At 56.6% G+C, this 19,229-nt stretch overlaps 3 protein-coding genes across 28 annotated transcripts in view; 1 reads left to right on the top strand and 2 right to left on the bottom strand.

Moving 5' to 3' along the window:
• Positions 1-9,786, bottom strand: part of SYNGAP1 (synaptic Ras GTPase activating protein 1) — a 32,225-nt gene extending 22,439 nt beyond the window's left edge. For 8 of the 20 annotated variants that reach the window (XR_009262901.1, XR_009262899.1, XR_009262900.1 and 5 more), the window contains exons 1-4: positions 9,518-9,785; positions 6,975-7,042; positions 5,967-6,088; positions 3,718-3,823 (exon numbers count right to left, since the gene is read on the bottom strand). Coding sequence is in view for 11 of the 20 variants with exons in the window: in XM_058733567.1 (XP_058589550.1) it covers positions 3,718-3,823; positions 5,967-6,071 (211 nt within the window). In the remaining 9 variants the exon portion in view is untranslated. The other 12 variants (XR_009262895.1, XR_009262896.1, XR_009262897.1 and 9 more) reach the window with 8 other exon arrangements.
• Positions 9,787-11,716: 1,930 nt separating this feature from the next.
• Positions 11,717-13,376, top strand: CUTA (cutA divalent cation tolerance homolog). Of its 3 annotated transcripts, none has more exons than XM_058733590.1 (6): positions 11,717-11,845; positions 12,244-12,452; positions 12,634-12,693; positions 12,813-12,858; positions 12,977-13,026; positions 13,158-13,376. In XM_058733590.1, exons 1-6 carry the CDS (start codon positions 11,780-11,782, stop codon positions 13,282-13,284), a joined length of 558 nt encoding a protein of 185 aa, XP_058589573.1. In that variant the 5' UTR covers positions 11,717-11,779; the 3' UTR covers positions 13,285-13,376. The 3 variants fall into 3 exon arrangements, with proteins under 3 accessions (XP_058589573.1, XP_058589574.1, XP_058589572.1); XM_058733591.1 differs by lacking the exon at positions 11,717-11,845 and adding an exon at positions 11,852-11,981; XM_058733589.1 differs by lacking the exon at positions 11,717-11,845 and adding an exon at positions 11,852-12,050.
• A 106-nt stretch (positions 13,377-13,482) lies between these two features.
• Positions 13,483-18,964, bottom strand: PHF1 (PHD finger protein 1). Of its 5 annotated transcripts, none has more exons than XM_058733584.1 (15): positions 18,436-18,961; positions 17,541-17,716; positions 17,367-17,448; positions 17,162-17,257; positions 16,642-16,742; positions 16,407-16,555; positions 16,123-16,218; positions 15,844-15,912; positions 15,584-15,707; positions 15,407-15,474; positions 15,135-15,239; positions 14,821-15,010; positions 14,638-14,732; positions 14,288-14,365; positions 13,483-14,126 (listed from the first exon to the last, which is right to left on the bottom strand). In XM_058733584.1, the coding sequence occupies exons 2-15, from the start codon at positions 17,697-17,699 to the stop codon at positions 13,838-13,840; spliced, it is 1,701 nt and encodes a 566-aa protein (XP_058589567.1). In that variant the 5' UTR covers positions 17,700-17,716; positions 18,436-18,961; the 3' UTR covers positions 13,483-13,837. The 5 variants fall into 5 exon arrangements, with proteins under 5 accessions (XP_058589567.1, XP_058589566.1, XP_058589568.1 ...); XM_058733583.1 differs by having other exon boundaries at positions 14,288-14,368; positions 18,436-18,960; XM_058733585.1 differs by lacking the exon at positions 14,288-14,365 and having other exon boundaries at positions 18,436-18,962.
• Positions 18,965-19,229: the final 265 nt, after the last annotated feature.

Here is a 19,229-nt window from a genome sequence, read left to right as displayed (position 1 = left end):
TTCCCTTTGGCCTTTCTTCCTTGTCCTACCCAGCTGGCAACTCTTGAGGGGAGCCAAGGAGAAAGGTTGCCAGAGCAGGATGAGGAACAGAGCTGGACAGAGCAGCGAAATGGGGGGCAAAACTGTGCAGGGGACAGGAAGCTCTAATGACAGCACCTGCAGTGACAGGCCTCACTGTGAGCCAGCCTCTATGGCTGAGTGGCCATCTCTCATCCAACCAAGCCTGATCCTATACAACCTACATGAACCGGTGTCCTCTCTCTCATCTTGCCCCTTTCTTCTCTCAAGAGATAGCTTTACCAAAAGGCCTCTTTCCTCCCCCTGCCCCTCCTCCCCAGCTCCCAGACCCCTTCTCCCTCCATCCAGTTCCCCATCTTAAGCTTTCTTATCCTCTTTTCTCCTCAATCTGGCTCAAATATCTCCCACATTCCCTTTCTCCAGCCATTCTTTCCCTCTTAGCCAAGCCTCTCTCATTCCTCTTCACCTCCCTTCTCCCCACTTTTCCACTTTCTCCCCACTCCTTTCTTTTTCAGCTTTTCAATCCCCACTCCCAGACACACCAGGGGCTCACACCTGCCTAGCTCAAAGGTGTTTCGTACATAGTAGGATGCCAAGAAGCCCACTCACACACACTCACTCCCTTCCCCCACTTGCACACCACCCACATCCAGACACACCCTGGACACCCGTGCTGGGATTGACACAGATACCCAGGCCAATGATGGAACACATGCAAAGACACACACCTGCCACCAGGGACAGGGAAAATCCTGCTCATGCAGCCACACATCCCTACACACAGGAGACTGACTGGAGGTGAGCCCCAGCCAGAGAGAGACATGCATGTTCAGGGTCGGAGGTGACATGTACCAGTATGACCAGTGGCCGGCCCAGCAGTCTCCTAGGCAGGAACCAGACAGAGGCACGATGAGACAGGACAAGCTTGCACACGGCTGGCTGCACATGTGTGCATGAGGAACTGGGCCCCGGGTACACATGGCATCGACACACAGGGGACACGAGCATGGACACGAACACATACACGGACACGCGGGCTGCCGTGTCCACCAAGGGGCTCCGAGATCACCCCGGACCGGCCTCCCCCGCGTGCTCGCGACCCTGGCCCCCCCCCCCCCCCCGAGGCCGGTCCCCGACCCCCCACCTCCGCTGCCCCCCTCCAGTTACCATAACTCCCCCCACTCGGAAGATGCAGCGAGAACATGCGGAGGGAGCAGCTGCCGCCGCCGCCGCCGCCGCCGCGGCTTCCCCACCCCCTCCCGCGCCCACGCACACGCGCGCCCCCGCCCCCACGCGCGCTCCTCGTCCGCCCGGCCCCGCCCTTACCTCGCACCGCCCCCTGGGGGGGGTCGGGGGTGTCCCCGGTGGGGGAGGGGCCCCGCCCCTGCGCGGGGGAGGGGCGGGGTGCGGCGGGAGAGGGGGCGGCGCGGCCCGGCTCGCGCCGCCCGGCGCGTTGGGGGCGGCGGCGGCGGGGCCCGGGACGGCCGGGACGGCCGCGCGGTGACGGCCGCGGGAACGGCTCCCTCCGCCGCCGCTCCCGCCGCTGCCGCCGTTGCCCGGGCCCCGCCGCCGTTGCTAGGCGACCGCTGCTGCCGTGGCCGCCTCTGTCACGAGCCCCGTCGCCCGGAGACAGCGCGAGAGAGACGGGGGAGGGGGGCGAGGGGACCCCCAAAACCAACCGGGCCTCCCACCATCCCCTTCCGAGCAGGACCCCCCACCAAAATCGCGGAGGGAACGAGGGGCGGCGGCTCCACCCAGCAGAGGAGGAGCCCTGGATTCCAATGCCCCTCAAAGGTCCGGCGACCTCTCCTGGGCTCCAGCGTCCACAGCCTCAGCACACCCCTTCGCGGACCCAGGCCCCCAAGCCCCCCTAAAGATCCTTATGTCCCCTGCATATCCTCCATGTCCTTTACACATTCCATGTCCCCCTGAAAACCCCAAACGTTCATTCACCAGCTAGCAACTCTTTCACTAAACCCTCCCCCCCAACTATATATACTCCAGGACCCTCTTCCAACCCCTACTGAACCCCCAACACAACAACTTCCACACACCATCCCCAACTCCAAACACACACGGTGCCCCCACCCAAAACACACGGGAGACCCACACCAGAGACCCCAGACCCTGAGGACTCAGGATAAGGAGAAAGATGGGGATTATGAGGGCAGAGATTATCAAACACGAGACATATGATAAACATGCTCCATGAGCATGTGACCATTCTGGCCTAGACACACAGGTATGCACATGTGCACACACAAATCTTTCCCAGACATGGACATGACTCACACACACACACACACACACACACACACACACACACACAGATGTGACAGACATCACACATATTCTCTGTACACACCACCACCACCACCACCACCACCACCACCACCACCACCACCACCACCACCTGGCTTTGCCTCACAAAAATGTGCTATCCACACACCCCCATGGTCACAGGTTTCCATGACAATGACACACATCCCTGCCCACCCACCCACCCAGGGCCCCAAAGCTGGCCCCCAAGGGCAGTGAGACCTGGGCCTATCAGAAGAGGGCTAAAAGGATGCCAAAGGATGGAGACAGGCCACTCAATCTCTTTGAGCAAGAGAAACTGGGAGTCTGGATCCCTGAGGGGAGGAGTTGCTGGTGGAAGAAAGGGGTCACCAGGGGGTTTGGAGGGGATGGAGGAACTGGATCCCTAGGTCCTGGAAGGGGAATGCAGTGATAGGGGGCAGTGAAATGGGGGTTTCTGGGGGCTGAGGACGTCTCTCTGCACCTTGGCTGCAGATCTCTGTTCTCTGCCTTCATCTACCCTCACTGTTCCCATGGAAACCTTTTAAGCGAACTTCTCAGGAAGACAAAAATCTTTTTTTAAATGACTAAAGAGGGGGGTGGAGGGGGGGCAGAAAGAGGGAGGGAGGGGAAGAGACAGATGGAGAGAGGGAGAGAGTTGGAGAGACAGACTGAGCAGATAGCTCTACAGACAGACAGAAAGATGATGGGGGTCTGATGAAGTTCCACTGGGAGCAGAGGGGAGCGACAGAGGAATCAAGAGGGGTGCAGAAAATAATGAGAAATCAGGGAGGAAAGAGAAAGGGGGGTGACAGAACTGCAGAAAATAGCAGCAGTTGAAGAGAAGAGAAAAGGGGGGGGGGGGGGAGAAAAGAGGAAGGGCCCACAGGCCCGAAGGTCTGGGAGAGGAATCAGGACCGTGGGGGTGGGGCAGAGGTCTGGGGGAAGGGCAGGAACTAGGTCATTCTCTCCACGATCTCAGACCAAGGGCTGGGAGGGGCAGGGGCCGGAACGCTCGGACAGGAAGCTAAAGATCTAAGGAGACTATTTTTACAAGCATCAGGAAAACAGGCAAACTTCGCTGCTGGAGAGGAAAAAGGGAGCGAAACAGAGCAAAGACACTGGGGCCTCTCACCCACAGCCCCAGTCCCGCTCCAGATCCCAGAGGAGGGCGCCTTCGCCTTCCAGGCTCCCACTCGCAGGATGAGAGACTTTGTCGTCTCCTCCTCCTCCTCCTCCTCCTCCTCCTCCTCCTCCTCCTCCTCCTCCTCCTCCTCCTCCTCCTCCCACCCCCTGACAGCTCCCTCATTTCCCGGACTCCCACCTCCCCGGCAGCCCGGTCCACCTTCAGCCCTCTCCCCGCGACTGTCCGGGGCACGAGAGCCTGCTCGGCCGCCGTACCATGCTCGCCGTGGGGCCGCCCCTCCACCGGCACGGAGACCGTGCGTCTCAGCAGTTTGTTGCGACTGGACTCGCTCCTCCGGTCCCGGATCAGAAGGGGGTGTATCTAGGGGATGCGGGGGTGTGTCAGACCTCACTGGCCCAAGCCGTCCCTCTTCTTGCCCCCCGCCCCCACCGCCGAGGAAGAATGAACCTCCCTCCCCATCGGGCCTGCCCACCTTCAGCCCCTGCTCCCGCACACTCTTGAAGTGTCTCGGGATGAGTCGATTGCTCTTTCCCCTCTCTCTCCAAGTGTCTCTCTCTCTCGTTCCCTCCCGTCCCATCCTCCTCTTCCCTCCCTCCATTTCTTTTGAAACACCCTCCAGGAAATTCTCCCAAACCCGACTCAGTTCTTCCCGCAACTCCGCAGGAGTCTGCTACTCTCCTAATCCCCTTTCCCCTTGACCTTCAATTCCTCCATTCTCCCCGCTTTCCTCCCAACCTCCCACCTCCCTCACCACCTTCCCTCCCTCCGTGCCTGTCACGGGGGTAGCAGAAGCTGCATTTATAATCAGGATCTACAGCTTGTCTCCCTCCCACGGCCGGGCTTTCGGCCAGACTGGGACCCAACCTCCCCACACCCCCCAAAGGGCCTGGTCACCTCCCCACACCCTTCATCTCCTTCCCTCGCCCCCCCACTCAACCTCTCTCACTTCCCTCTTCTCTTGAGCCATTCCCACTCCCTGAGCCTCATCCCCAGCTCCAATCCTCCAATCTCCTCTACCCTACAAGAACCACCCCGCCTCGCTAGTCCCTAGCCCCAGGTCCACAACCCATCCACTTCAGCCCCTGTGGCCCTAAACGCTGCTTACCTACCCATCCCATCCCCCACCCTCCCTACTCCAGACTCTGGCCACTTGTAGTGCCCCTCAGCTTGCTGGCCACCGGTTCCCCCCACCACCTGGGCTCATCTCTACCATTCTACCATTACCCCATCCATTGCTCTCCCTCTTCATCCTCCCAACAGTCCCCACTCTCATTGGTTCCTGTTTCCCCAATTCATCCTGCAGACCACAACCTTTGGTCAAGACCCGCGACCACTAGTGAATCACTCAAATGCCCCCCAATGCCTAAAACTTGGACTCCCTAACCACCTTGTCCTTTAAAGTCACCATGTCCCCTGTGACCTGGAAGTTCTAGCTGGCCATCTTTCCACACTCTCACTTGCCCCTCAGGTCCCTCAGAACCCTGATTAAGCCCAACTCCAATTCTAGCCCTGCCTCACCACACCCTCCCCAACAGCACTGGGAGCACATCTCTCACCACTAATCTGGTTTCGGAGGCTACCTATCACTGTCTAAAGCTGCTCTCCCAGATCACCGCCACTCCCTGGATCACACCTCTGGGCATCCATATCTGCATCCCGTTTTCTCTGATGGGTCCCCCACTGCTGCTTCAGTGACTGGTGGGAACCCATACTCCCCTGCCTCTAATGGCCCTGCGTGGCCCCCGCCTCCCACACTTTGACTAGTCCCTGCCCCTCTCCTATTCCTACTCCTTTAGAAAATGTCCTCTACTTCTAGTTCCCCTCTTCCCCCTGGCTTCCCCTCCCTTAGATTCTTTTCCTGATTGATGTCTCTGGTGAAAGCCCTCCCAGTCTTTCTAAACCCTGACTGCAGGCACCTTCCCAATCTTCACCGCCATCCACACCAACATCCAATGACTTCTGTCATCTCTCCCAGTACCTCCCAGCACCCCCACCCCCCACCGCCCAGTTTCCCTCAATTCCCTCTCCCAACATGATAAGGGCAGGACTGGGAGTGGTGAATGATGGGTCTTGCTGAGGTAGGGGTGGGGAGAAGAGGAGAGGGTTCTCAAGGATCACTTTGGAGGTGATCCCTCCAAAGCAATACCCATTTTGCCACCCCTTCTCCAAACCCTTCAGTTTCCCTTTCCCATCCTAACCTATCCCACAATATGGTCAGGGTGACAACAGGAGCCACCCCCAAATCTTCAGAACCACATCTCCTTCTCAGCCCTGCATATGGCCCTGAAAGATCCCCTGGCCAAGGGGAGAGAAGGCCTGTACTTTTGCACATCCCAATCCAAATCTCAGTGGCCACCCTCCCCAGGCCACTTGCAAATGTTTCTCTCTTTTTTGCTTTCTCTGTGCCTGTCATCCCTTCGCTAATGAGGATTCTCCTTCTTATTCTCTCCACATTCTCCAATGCTACCCAGAGGTCTTTTCCCAACCTTCCCACTCCGCTCACCTCGTCCTCATCCAGCATGAGAAGCTGGTTCCCCGAGATGATGCAGAACCGTGGGTTCCAACCAGGACGATCATATGGGGAATGAACGTATTGGGTTCGGTGCATAGGGGGTCCCCGTACATCTGGGGGACAGAGACACACAGAAACAGTAAGGGACGCTCTATGCGTTTAGGAGACAGAGGCCCAAAATGGCAAGAGAGAGAGTCCACAAAGTGGGAGAATGACACCCCACCCGCCTTGAGATCACAGATAGAGGGTAAGCACATAGTAACTTTAAAGGAACAGAAGATAAGCCTGTATATCTGGGGGGGGAAGAGGGGAGGGGAAATCACATCACAGGGGGCTCCGTAGACTTGAGTTAAGAAATTCGGGGGGGGTGGGTTTCAGGGAGGGGAAGCATATCATGACAGAGAGGGTACAAGTTTAGAGGTAGAGAAAGGGACCGTGCTTTCCATCCACGTCAAAATATATATATAAAAAGATGGAAGGAACAGCAAAACTGGCAGAAGGAAGGCACACAGAGATGGTGGTGGTGGGTGACTGGGAAGAGGGAGGGCATCCAGAAGATTGAGGACTTGGAGGGAAGGTGGCTCACCCATCTGTAAGACAGTGAGAGGAGGGCTGCACGGCTGTGGGAAAGAAGGATGGGGGTGGGGTGGGTAGGAACATTTGGGTCATGAAATTCTGACAGCTAAGCATCTGGAAAAGAGAGGAAGTGAGGGAGCTTACCTGTTCACAGAATCAGAGACAGGAGAGGGCCTCTCCTCCTGTCTCTCCTCTATTCTCAGCTCCCTCCTCCTCTAGCCCAACCCCGCTCAACCTCTGGGGAAAGTTCTGGTTCTTCTGGTGGTAGGGGGAGGATAGGTCTTGTCAACATCTGGCTATGGAGGGGCTGGAGAGTGAGGAGGTAGGAGACATGCCTTTGTTTGAATGAACAGAGACTGAATTGATCTCTTCTCCCACTCCATGCCCAGAGATTAAAGATTCAGTACTGCCCCTTCTCTTCACCTAGTCTCCACGGACAGGACGGAAGCCAACTCCACAGGTTAGGAACCTCTCCAAGGCACAGTGAGGAGCTTGAGGAAGAAAGAGGGGAAGGAAGGATGGAAGGTCTGGGCCTGTGACAGAGAGGGGGCCTCCAAAGTGCAAGCTGAGGATGGGGACAAACTTCTGAAAAAGAACACTAGACCAAGCATTGCCCATGCTCAGAGATGCCCCCAGGGGGCATCTTACCCAGTTTAGCTGTTCTTTCCATTCCCCCATCCCTGCAAACTGTCTCTCCTTTAAATCCCAATGCTACACACCATCACAGGGACACAGGGAACAGGCCCTATGGAAGTAAGAATCAAATTGGTGACATCAAAGTGATAGAAAATAGGTTTAAGGTATCACAGCGTGAAACAATTTAGAGGAAGAAAAAAAAACCAAATCCTGTCACCTTTACAGGATAACTAATCATGGATATATTGCAAGAAAAGAACTGTTCTTTAAGCTCCCTCCTAAATGAGTACCCCGGGGCGCCTGGCTGGCTCAGTCAGTGGAGAATGTGACTCTTGATCTCAGGGTCATGAGTTCCATCCCCATGTTGGGAGTGGAGCCTACTTTAAAGTAAAATAAAATCTAACTGAATACCCCCGAGCAGGAAAGTTTTGAAAAATCTAGCCCCTTTCTGTCGATATGCATGTTCTTCAAATGGACGTAACCTTCACATCAGAGTCAGAGATGAACCCCTAGAATACGTATATTTAGAAACCCCAGTACTTCCAGACTTTCACTATCTCCATGCCACCTCAGAGATTCTCTCCAATACCCTCTTAGATACAGATATCACCAGTCCCTAGGCTCTGAGACTGCACACACTGCAGGCAACATGCCCACCGCACTCAGACTCTGAGGGCTCCCAGAAGAGAAGTCTGGTGATACATATAAACATTCTGGGAGGGGCTGGTTCTGGCTGTAGCCACAGGAAGGTAGGCTAGAGTTTAGGGGACACTTCCCCCCTGGGAGCAGGGAAGGTTGCAGGGAACGTAGCTTAGGAGCGACTCTGGAAACACACACCCCACACACACACATATTGTCTGGACTTAAGTAAGGATGATTCTGGGAGGCAGATGCAAGAGACAGACCAACCCAGCTGAGAAAAGGGAAAAAATTTTACTAGGATAAGAAGTCCCACAGGGCTTAGATGGGGATGTCTCGTAGGCCCTGTTCCAACCATCAAAACCTACATCTTTGCACCCCGAATCTCCAACGCCCCAGGAAGTAGAAGAGACAAGAAAAGAGGAACGGGTGGCAAGAGCGAAGTAAGGTATTAGGGGAAAGTAGGTAGGCACAGACTTGCAGTGACAAGATGGGGAATGGGGTAGGGATAGAGGATAGACTGGGGGACAAATCACAGGGATGGAGCTAAGTGAAAAGGAGGCAGAAATGAGAGTCAACCCCTAGAGACAAGGGAATATACCAGAAGAGCCCAGTCACACATGGGGCAGAGGAAATGAGGTGCACCTAACAGGGGTACTAAGACAATGGGGTCATGAAGGAGAGGTAGAGAGGTGGCAGAGATATAAGGGAGCTACCAGATAGAAGGGAGGGGAGAGGGAATGGGCCAGAGAAGGGACTGAGATAGGGGAAGAACAGAAGGGGGACTCATATAAGGAACGGACACCATATGGGGGGAAAGATATAGGTGATGGACACTAGAGGAGGGAGGGGGAATGGAAATAAGGATTGGAGGTGGGGGAGGGGGGTAAAAGTGGTGAAGTGAAGGGGGCAGATAGGACCCCAGGGGGTACATTTCTCTGGTCAAAGGCCTTAGTGATGGTCAGAGTCTGGGGCAGGGTCCTAACCTGCCCTCTACTCCCATCGCTCAATCTTACTTCTATTGCCCCCTCCCCCCCCCCCAATAAACACACACATAATTTGGCCCTCCCCCTGCCCTGGTCTCTCCTCCCCCAGCCCATTCCCTCTCTCCTCTCTTCCCTCCATCTGGACCCTTCATTCCCCCACCCCCCACTGCCTCCCTCTCTCTCCATCTGGCCCCTTCTTCTCTCCCTCCATCCTCCTCTCTTTTTCAACCCCCTACCATTCTCTGGCCCCTCCACCATACACTACCCCCCCCATCTTCTTGGCCTCTCTTTCCATCCCTGTGTTTTCATTTCCCCCTTCCGGCCCCTTTCCTAAGACTCTGTCCTTCTATTTCCTTAATATCTTCCTCATCTCTCAGCTCCCACCTCCAAATTATTTCTGCAGGTCTCCCCCCAACCCTAGCCTTCTATATTCCCACCCTTTCTGGCAATCTCTTTTCCCCTTCATCATTTTCCCTTCAGCCCCATTCAAAGCCTGTTTCCTGGCCCCTCCGGCCCCTATCTACCCCTATCTTCTGGCCTCCCAATCCTCCTTCCCCATTGCTCCCATCCCTGCCTTCCCGGTCCTCCTCTCTCTCCCTCCATTTCAGCTGCTCCCCTCCCTGGCCCCGGCTCTGCACACCCCCCCCGCCCCTCCCCCTCTTGCCCCCCCCCCAACTGGCCCTCCCCCTCCCCTCACCACCGTACCTCTGAAGGGGGCATAGGACATCGCGGGGATGCTCCCCCGATGGATGGAGGCGCGAGACCTGCTCATCAGGCCTGGGGGGGAGGGGGCGGGGGGACGGGGGAGAAAGAGAAGAGAGAAAGAGGGGGAGAGAGAGGGGGAGAAGGAGGAGGAGGTGGAGGAGGAGGAGGAGGAGAGAGGAGGAGAGAGGAGCAGAGAGGAGCAGAGAGGAGGAGAGAGGAGGAGGAGGAGGAGAATAGGAGCCAACGGCAGCAGCGGCAGCCGGGAGGGAGAGAGAGAGAGAGAGAGAGAGGGGGGCGGGGGAGTGAGCGAGAGAGGAGAGAGCAGGAGGAGGAGGAGAGAGAGACTCTACAGCCCCCATCCCTACCCAGTGAGAACCAGAGAGAGAGACCCCTGCCTCAAAAACATAGTAGACGAGTGCAGTTCTAAAGATGCATACCTCAGATCCTGAGACTGACAGACCCCAGACCCATAGAGAAGTATACCTTGCCACCCTCGGGGGGGGGGGGCGGTTAATTTTAAACCCAAAATCTAGAGGAAAAGATACCCCAATCTCAGGGCACAAAACAGATCCTGGACCCCCCTTCCCATTGAGAGAAGGGTCAGAGATCAAAATATCAATGTCCAGCTTCAAAAAGGTTCTGCACAGCCACAGAAATCTTAAGACTCCAGAATCAGATGGTGATTTCAGGAACCAAGATCAGAGACCTAGAGTCAAAGAAAAAGATGAGATCCAGATTCAGAAAAAATCCAGACCTCGAATTAGGTCTTAGAGAACTCAGATCCAAAGATACCAGACCCCAGACTTAAATCTCAGAGAAAAGAAACTGTAGACTCAGAGACTGATAATTCAGGAGACCAAGAAACTCCAGACCTGAGGGTTGAGGATGGGCAGAAGGGAAAAGAGAGAAGAGGAGAAAGAGACACTCAGGTAGCTCAGAGATGTAGAATGCAGAGACCCCAAACTCATAAAGAGTTTGAAAGACCTTGGAGAGAGAGTGATCTCAGTCCCAGAGACACAGAAATTCCCAAAACAAAAAGGAATCTCGGTCCCAAGAAAGATCCCACTGCAAATACTGAAAGGCCCTACAGAGATCCAGCTCAGAAACAAACTCCAAATCCAAAGACAGATCTCAGGGAGACGTCATCCCCAGAGCCGCAGGTAGGACAGAACTCTGATAAACGCCCAGTGACACCCACCCAGCAGACCCAGAGACCCCAGATCTTGAAAGGAGGAGAAATACTGGGTAGGGGGAGCGGCATGAGCCTTTTCTCTGCTGCCTCCTCCCACCTCTCTCTCCTCTCATTGGCCCCTCTCTCCATTTTTGGGTCACTGGATGTGCTTGGGCCCCAGGGAAGTTATGTAGGACAGGTCCAGGCTCCTGGGGGATGGGTTAAGGGAAGGAGACCCAAGACTCAGAGGTGTTATAAGTCCTGAAGAGTTAAATAGAAGAGGGGTGAGGGACAAAAGGACCATCACTACGTCTTGGTGTCCTCCATATCCCCAACCTGCTGCCCTCCTCTCTTCCCCACCCCCACCCCATTCACTAGTCTGTCTCCAGCTGTAGGGTTTCAGTTAAGAAGGCTGAATTGCCCTCAGCCCCATTTTCATCACCCTGTATCCCATTCACAGGGTTTCACTCTGTCCTTTTAAAAAAGCATCTTGCCCCACCTAGCCATCGTCTTGCCATGCACATCCCTGCCTAATCACTTTCCCCTGCCCAGGGATAGCTGGCTTCTCAGATTATCCCTGTTCATTACCCAACCTAGGCATATGTCAGTCCTAACCAAAGAGGCAGGGGGCGCTCTCTTTACCCCCTGAGATTCGAGCTTCTCAGACCCTCCCACTCCTTAAGGCCTCGGGAACAGTCTAACGGCTGTAACTGGGCACATTCTGGCGTTTAAAGATGACTCCACACTCCACAACCTGACGCATCGAATTGGCGGGGTCTCCAGCCCCCCTTTCCTAGCGCCAGCACTCTCGTCACGTGGCGTGCGGGGCTGGCCAGCGATTGGCCTCTTCGCGTCGCTCATTGAGATACAGCCGCCTGAGGGAGACAGGCCCCCTCACGTGACAGTGGAACGACGCTGCGGCTCCCCTCAGCCTGCAATTGGCTGTTTTCCGGTTTACACGGAAACGAGAGTGCCATTTCCGCGCACGTCTGCAGATCCGGCTGTCGATTGGCCCAATTCCCTTTCGCTCCTCCTCCTTCAGGAGGAGGGGCAAACTGGGCCACGTGAGGGCCAGGATTGGCTGGCTCTGGATGTTCGGTCCGGCTTCCGCTGTGGTCGCGTGGTGTGCTTTTTCTTATCACGTGACTGCTGCCCAGGTAAGAAGAGGCCGCTCTTCCTGGGTTTGGGGTCGTTTCTGGGAGTTACGTGTGATTTTTGACATTCAACCCTCCTCTACCAGCAATAGGCTGCATGAGTTGGGGGCAGGCTTCCGCAATCCTGTTCGGCGCAGGGGTGAGTGACCGGCCCCGCCCCTTCCGGTCCTCGCAGCCTCGACCACCACCCGCTCCCCAAATCCTAGAGGTTGGCTTCTGAGGAGGGAGTGGAAACCGAGTGTGCCTTAATTGCTCAAGTTTCTCTCCCAGCTTCAGGGACCTTTTCCTTCGGGGTGCAGAAGAGGGGAAGGGCAGAGCTTGTCTATCCAAGCGAAGGGTCCCCGAGATGCAGTTTCCTCGGGTAGTTGTGGAGTGACACCGAATTCATTTCGTGCTCTCAGGCCGCTCTGCTCCTGTCGCTTCTTTGGATGCCGGCGCTGCTGCCTGTGGCCTCTCGCCTTCTCTTGCTACCCAGAGCTCTGCTGACCATGGCTTCCGGAAGCCCCCCGTCCCAGCCCTCGCCGGCCTCGAGCTCAGGCTATGTTCCCGGCACAGTCTCTGCAGCCTTTGTCACCTGCCCCAACGAGAGGGTCGCCAAGGAGATCGCCAGGTGGGAACCTTAGCGTGGAGCCAGGAAGGAGGATCGTGAGGAGAGAGAGTTGGAGGTGGCAGAGAAGTGCACTCCTGCAGCTTCCTGCCTGATCTCCCGCTTTGGAACCCTGTCCTTTGGCTGCCAGTGCAAAAATCCGGGTCATGGGGCATTCTGAATGGGGCTTTCTCTTCACCTTCAGGGCTGTGGTGGAGAAGCGCTTGGCAGCCTGCGTTAACCTCATCCCTCAGATTACATCCATGTGAGTCATAGGCTTTGGTGGTGGTGGGGGGGGGGGGTTAACCTGACTCTAGGGGCTGACTGGGCCTTTCCTTGAAGGCAGTCTTTGCTCCCTTAACACTCTCTCCCTGACCTTTTCAGCTATGAATGGAAAGGAGAGCTTGAGGAGGACAATGAAGTGCTGATGGTGAGAAACGTTTCCCCATCCAGCGAAACCCTTTTGAAACCCTTTTGACTCCTATCCGTCATGAGATCCTGAAATCAACCCCACCCCTGATTCAGTCATGCTTGTCTTTGCTTCTTAGATGATTAAAACCCGAAGTTCCTTGGTTCCAGCTTTGACAGATTATGTTCGGTGAGAACTCTGACGTGGGTAGGGGTGAGGGCGTGGGGTGGGACTTGCTGGGCAGTCCGAGGGAGTGGGCTCCTTTAGGTAAATCTTTGAGTGATTCCTTCCCCCCCCCCCCGCCCCCACCATTTTTTCAGTTCTGTGCACCCTTACGAAGTGGCCGAGGTGATCGCATTGCCTGTAGAGCAGGGGAACTCCCCGTATTTGCATTGGGTGCGCCAGGTTACAGAGTCAGTTGCGGACTCCAGCACAGTCCTACCATGATGAGCCCGGTTCTGCCATGTTTCCCTTGTATATTTCAATGCCCTTTGACTTGCAGTGATAACTGGGCCCCTAATAAATCCTGTCTGTGGTTCTTTCTGCCTTTTGCCTCTTTTCTTGTCACATATGTGAATTTGGGAAGATTAGAAGTGCTTCTGTTTCCTGTGTTCTCATCTTCCAGAATGACCCAGGGCTGCTAGATTTGTTTATTTACCTTTATTTCAATCATACAGAGTCTGGGATCCTTTATCATCCCCCACCCCCCTGCCCTCAGTCTCAGTCCCCAGGGGTTAAATAATTTTAAAAAATATTTAAAAAGCTGTAACAAAATAACATCAAAGGAAATGGGAAGAGGGATGGGGGAAGGGTCAGGAATCACGAAGGGAGCAGAGAAGAGACAGCCTCTCCCCCAATCCCCCCACCTGGATTCCAGCCTGGGCAGTAGAGAGAACTACCCCCTACCTCCCCAGGTACATCCCAGCTGTAGGTGAGGTCAGAGGTCAGGGTATGAAAGTGCCGGTGTGTGTGAATGGGGAGGTGGGCAGAGGCAGGCTGTTCAGAAGATGCCCCCACCTCCCCACTCAACCAGGTACTGCACAGAACCATCAGGCCGTACTCTCCGAGCAAGGACCCGGACAGGGTCCCCTCGGGACAGGTAGCCAACCCCACCTCGGACTCCTCCCCCAGTCCCAGGAGACAAACTACGGCACAGGGGAGAAGCGGGTGCTGAGCGTCTAGGAAGACCTGGGGAGGGGGCTGGGACTGAGGAAGATGAGGCAGTCATCGAGTGGGGGGCACTTTTAGGGATGTCTGTGGGGAAACCAATGTGAAGTTCCAGGGGTGACCTAGGGAGAGAAGGCAATTGTGAGTCCAGATGCAGATAAGGACTGACTGAAAATGGAGCTCACATGTGGATCAGAGGAACGAAGCAATCAAGTTAGAGACTGAGGAACTTAGGAACATAGAGGTGAAGAGGGGTGGCACAGGCAAAGGGGTAGAATCTCACCTGTCTGGGGGTTCACCATCCCCAGAGGTCCCTGCGGTGCTGGCAGAGGGGTGGAAGGAAGCGAACATCCGGATGGGACTGCTGGGGTTGGGGAGGGGGAAAGTCAGGACCTGAAGCAGGGGAATAGGACCCTCTCCCACTGAGAAGGGCAGAGCGCAAACATTAGCCCCAAGGAATCCCCATCCCCAGAATACTAGGGATCAGACATTGGTTCTAGGAGTCTCTCTAAGACAAGAAGGGGGGAGCCAAGGGGGAGAAATAATTCTGGGTAAGAAAGTTCAGAGGATGTAGATAACTGGAGAAGAGACTCCAAGGGTGCATATCTGGTTGGAGGATGAAGCAGCACTGACCTGGGCAGGCAGCGGGCATCTGTGGGCCGGAAGTTGTAGCCGCTGCTGCCCTGGTAACTCTGGTTAGGGCTGGGGGTTGGTGGAGACACTGAGGCCTAGAAGAAGGAGCAAAGGACTGAGAGATAATCCTTGATTCCTTCCCACACCACCGTTTGCTCCGTGGGGTTCCCCCTGCTCCTGTACCTGCAGTGCCCTCTGCAGACGAGCCCGCTCCCTTTGCTCCTGGGGCTCGGGCTGATTGCGCACTGCTGAGGGTGGCCCCAGCTCCTCCATTTTCCCCTTCTGCCTCCTCCTCAGGGGCTCTGGCTCCGGCCTCCGGCGCTTCCCCAGGGGACGTGAGACCCCTCCCCCAGGGCCCTGCCCTGAAGGGAAGCTGTAAGAGGCCTCCTTATCCCCCCAGCCCCCTCCCGGACACCCCAAAGACCTCCCCATCTCCATACATATACCACCCCCTACTGATACCCTGAGAATTTCCCCATCCTCCCTGGACCAGTGACCTGGTGGGGGCTCCATCTCCAGTAAGGGGCTCTACAGGGGGAGGGATCCGAGCATGAAGACCAAACAAACATTTCCTCTTCTTAATCTCCCTCCCTGAAATGAAACTGGGGTGAGGAGACAAATGATACAGGGTCAGTGCAGTAAAAAAAGAGCCCTTCTTATGCTGTCACTTTTCAGAGATGATCTTCCAGGGGGGTGGCAACCCCTTCCCTCCCAGGATTACCATATCCATATCTGCATCTCATTCTGAGCCTGTCTCCATCCAACTCACCGGTCCTTGTGGCTGTTGAGAGCAGAGAGGAGTTTGGAAGAACGTTCTCCCTTGGGGGTATCTGAGAGCTGGGGGAGGGGAGGGAAAATGGGGTCAGGGGAGCAGTGGTGCTTCCCTTCCCCCTTTCTTTATACTTCCTTGTTCCACCCTCACCGCCGAAGCCTCACTACCCCTTACCTCCCCGAGGAGCAAACTGTCCCAATTCTCAGAGGTGAACGGGAGGATCTCACGGTCAAAATCAAAGTATTTTTTCTTACAGCAAACGCTGAGGTGATAGAGGACAAGATGGGCCACATCCACCCTGAAGAAATATTGGGTTGTCAAGGTTGTGGAAGCATTAAAAGAGCCTAGAGAATCCCGAGCTGGGAGGTTGGGGTGTGCAGCATGAAATCCTGGGGGTGCTGAGAGAAGTTACACTGGTCCCCAAACCAGCTCACCAGCGAAGCTGTAGCCTCCTGACCTTCTCAGGGCCTCCCCGACACACACAGCATTCAAACTCATAGAACCTGGAAGTGGGCGAGAAGGAGAGAACACACCTTATACAAGAAAACAATACCTACCACGCTATAGAGGACTCACGAGCAAGGATGGGGCACGCGGGGAAGGGAAGCTTCAGAGCTTGGGAAGAGGACAGATCTGAGACAGCATGGCAGGGCGCCAAGAGAGTGGAGCAGAGTGAGAGGGCTCCCCGTGGCTCCCGGCTGCCCCAGTCTCACCTGTCCCCATAGAGGAGGGGCTTGCTCAGACACTGGGTGCAGGCTTCATGGAACCACTGCAGGCAGCTCCGGCACTGCAGCATTTTCAGGTTCCACCTGCAGGGGAGCACAGGCCTAGTGACCTCCAGACACTACCCCCACCTCCACTGCCCCGGACGCTACTCACCACCTCCCCCTGCCCTCTTCGGCACTCGCGTCACTCTGTTCTTTCTCCTTCATTCCCTGAAGTCCGCCTCCCCACTACTCTATCACTCATTCCTTACCTCCCCCCCCTCATTACTCACTCCCCAGGACCACCACAGTAACAGTAGCTCTGCTGCCGGTTGCTCAGGTGTCCAGCGTCCCAGTCGAGCCCCTTCAGTCCATATGGCAGTGACAGCTTCATGCCCAGCATGGCCCGGGCATAAGGGCCCTTCTTCAGTGCACCCCCCCTCTGCAGAGAGGGAGTGGACAGGCCACCTCAGAGGGGTGGTGGGGAGAAGCTGTGGGTAGGGGGTTCCCACAGGAAAGCGCCTTTACCTTGGTGGCGATGGCGAAGACACACTGGCGGCAGACCCAGGATGGGCCCTCTCCCTCTCCAGGAGCTGGAGCTCTGGGAACGTGGCAGTCCTGGTGATAAGCTGAATAATGATAATATTGAGGGTAGACCAACCACTTATGGCATTGCATACCTGGGTGGGCTAGATACTGGGATACAAAGGGTCTCAGCCACCTCATTTCATTTTTCGCCACGATCCTGCTGCGGTGAGTGAATTACTCTTATTTTACAGATGAGGGAACCAGGCTCCTAGAGGTTTGGGGATTTGCCCCAAATCTTATGATTAGACAAGGGTGTATTTGAAGCACCCACTGTCTACAAAGCTCACGCCTCCCCCCTCCATGGCTGTTTCTCCCTGTGCTGGAAGGGAATGAGGTTACAGGGTTGAGGACACTGCCCAGAGCAGTGGCTTGGGGACTCAGCCAGGACAATGGCATAAGGACCATGGTGGAGGGAAGGTTCAGAGGCAACCTAGACCATTCAGGTGTCCTGCCCTCTCACCGTGGCGACACTTCTCACAGCTGACCAGCCGGTTCCCAGGGACCACAGTCTCAGAGCGACAGACACAGCAGAGGAGTTCCTCCCCAGGAAGGGCAGCTGTGAGGAAACACAGTGTTGCAGGGCCTGTCCTCAAGCCCCTTTCCATCCCCCAAGCCAAGTTTCTATTTTCCATGGCATGCACACACTTAGGTCCCCAGGGTCTCACCGGGGCTAATGTCTTTCCATAGAACCAGAAACTGGGAATCGTCCTCAAACTGGACCAGACACACCTCCCGAGCACTGTCCACCTGGAATGGATGAGCACAGGAGATGAAACAGGAATGAGAACTACATAAGGGGAATGGGGGAAAGGCGCTAGGTCAGAAATCAAAGGTCTTACCTTCTTGATGGTCCCCAAGTATAGCAGCCCATCTGTCCATCTGGCCAGAACATCTTGACCCTCCCAAAGTCGAGGCCTGGGGCCTGAAGTGGGCGCAGGGGAGGCTGGGTCCCAAAGTGGGGGGGCACCAGAGCGGCTCAGCCGGGGGGGCTGTGCCATTGCATCCTGGGGGGGGCCTAGCCAGAAGTGGGATAGGAGAAGGTTATGAATGTTGAGAAACTGTCCCCAGTTTTCTTTGCCTCAAGGACTCAAGCTGCTGTGCCCCCAGACTCCATATCTGAAGCACCTGGATAGGAAACCACACAGCCCCCCTCCCAAGCTTCTTGACTCCAGCTCTTCCAACTCTGGTGCCTGGCTCTCCTCTCCCTAACAACCCCCACCTCCCAACCTAGTTCTCTAGCTTCCCAGCTTCCAGAGCTCCCCTGGGATACTATATCCTGGCCTTGAGATTTTAGGAGAAACGATGATCGAAGAAGCAAAGGTTACCATTCAGTTTCTACTATCACCTTCTCCTGTTAGAGGTATCATAATTGGGGTGCTCTGCTACCCAGAGATGTGTTTTGGGACCTTTTCTGGAGATGTTTTCCAGAATAGGAACGGCTGCCTCCCTGGGCCCGCGTGTCTCATTCAGAACAATCAACCTGATGCCAGGTTATGTCAGGTCACCCTCAAATACGGGGCTCCTTGCCCCCGGGTTAGATAACTTCCCTGAGTGCCCCGGGAGGGGGGCGTGTCCCAGTCCCGGTCTCTACTCCCCATGACGGCGAGTCCGAGAGGGGACTTGAGTCGGCCCAGCCCGAACCGATGCCTAGGCGGCGAGGCTCTCCCGCCCGCGCCCTGCGCGCCGACCCCCGGCTCCCTGCCCCCCCACGGGCGCCTCCCGCCGCCTCCTTACCAGTGACAGCTGGGGCCGCCGGGAGCCGGGCAGAGGCAGACGTGGGAGACCGAGGCGAACCCCCCGCGCGGGGAGGACACGTCTGGGCGTCGGAGGGCGGGCAGGCAAGGGCCGGGGGGTCCCCAGGCCCAGCCCCTCCGTCCCGGCAGCTCTGGGGCGTATGACGCAGCAGCCAAAGCAGCGGCAGCGGCAGGAGGAGGCGGCGGGGGAAAGGAGGGGAGGGGAGGGGAGGGACAAACCGGCTCGGGAGGAGGGTGGTGGGAGGGGAGGACTGGGGGGAAGGAGGAGCCGGTGGGGGGGGCGGGCACCACCTCACCCCACCTCCCTCACCTCCAACGGGCCTGGAGGCCGCCGAGCGAGCTGTGCCCTCTCCACAGCTGGGGCGGGTGGAAAGTCAAGACCAGGAGGGAGAGGGAATCCCCACAGCCCCTTCCTCGGAGGGAGACCCGCCTTCGGGGCAGGAGGGAATCCCCCCCTCCCGGCAGCCGGCCTCCAGACTGGCCCCCGCCCCAGCCACATCCGTTAACTGCCCCCCCAACCTCCATGGTCACTCCAAGTCCCGCCTCCCGGCCCCAGTTCACGACCCCGCCCTCCATTCACCCTTCCCGTCGCCCCCGCCACGCCCTCCTCCCTCGAGTGCCCCGCCCTCCTCCCGCCTTTGCCCCCGGCCCCGCCCTCCCCGTGGCAAATTCCCCCCCCCAACGCCGCCGCGCTTCTGCGCACGCGTGACCCCTCCCGCGCGCGGCACCTGGGAGGCTTGGACCCCTCCTCTATGGGGCGGCGGCCGTTACCGG

Source organism: Neofelis nebulosa, chromosome 6 (assembly GCF_028018385.1).
Source record: "Neofelis nebulosa isolate mNeoNeb1 chromosome 6, mNeoNeb1.pri, whole genome shotgun sequence".
NCBI classification, from domain to species: Eukaryota; Metazoa; Chordata; class Mammalia; order Carnivora; family Felidae; genus Neofelis; species Neofelis nebulosa.
This window is presented reverse-complemented; position numbering and strand designations above follow the sequence as displayed.

Excerpts from the sequence above, each read along its gene's own strand:
- CUTA (XM_058733589.1), top strand. The coding sequence starts at position 11,940 with ATGAGTTGGGGGCAGGCTTCCGCAATCCTGTTCGGCGCAGGGGTGAGT. Across the intron at positions 12,859-12,976 it reads AGGACAATGAAGTGCTGATG|ATGATTAAAACCCGAAGTTC; the intron begins GTGAGAAACGTT and ends TTTGCTTCTTAG. Across the intron at positions 13,027-13,157 it reads GCTTTGACAGATTATGTTCG|TTCTGTGCACCCTTACGAAG; the intron begins GTGAGAACTCTG and ends CCATTTTTTCAG.
- PHF1 (XM_058733583.1), bottom strand. The coding sequence starts at position 17,699 with ATGGCACAGCCCCCCCGGCTGAGCCGCTCTGGTGCCCCCCCACTTTGG. Across the intron at positions 15,913-16,122 it reads CCCCTCCTCTATGGGGACAG|GTTCTATGAGTTTGAATGCT; the intron begins GTGAGACTGGGG and ends GCCCACTTCCAG. Across the intron at positions 14,369-14,637 it reads GATGCCCGCTGCCTGCCCAG|CAGTCCCATCCGGATGTTCG; the intron begins GTCAGTGCTGCT and ends CCCCAACCCCAG.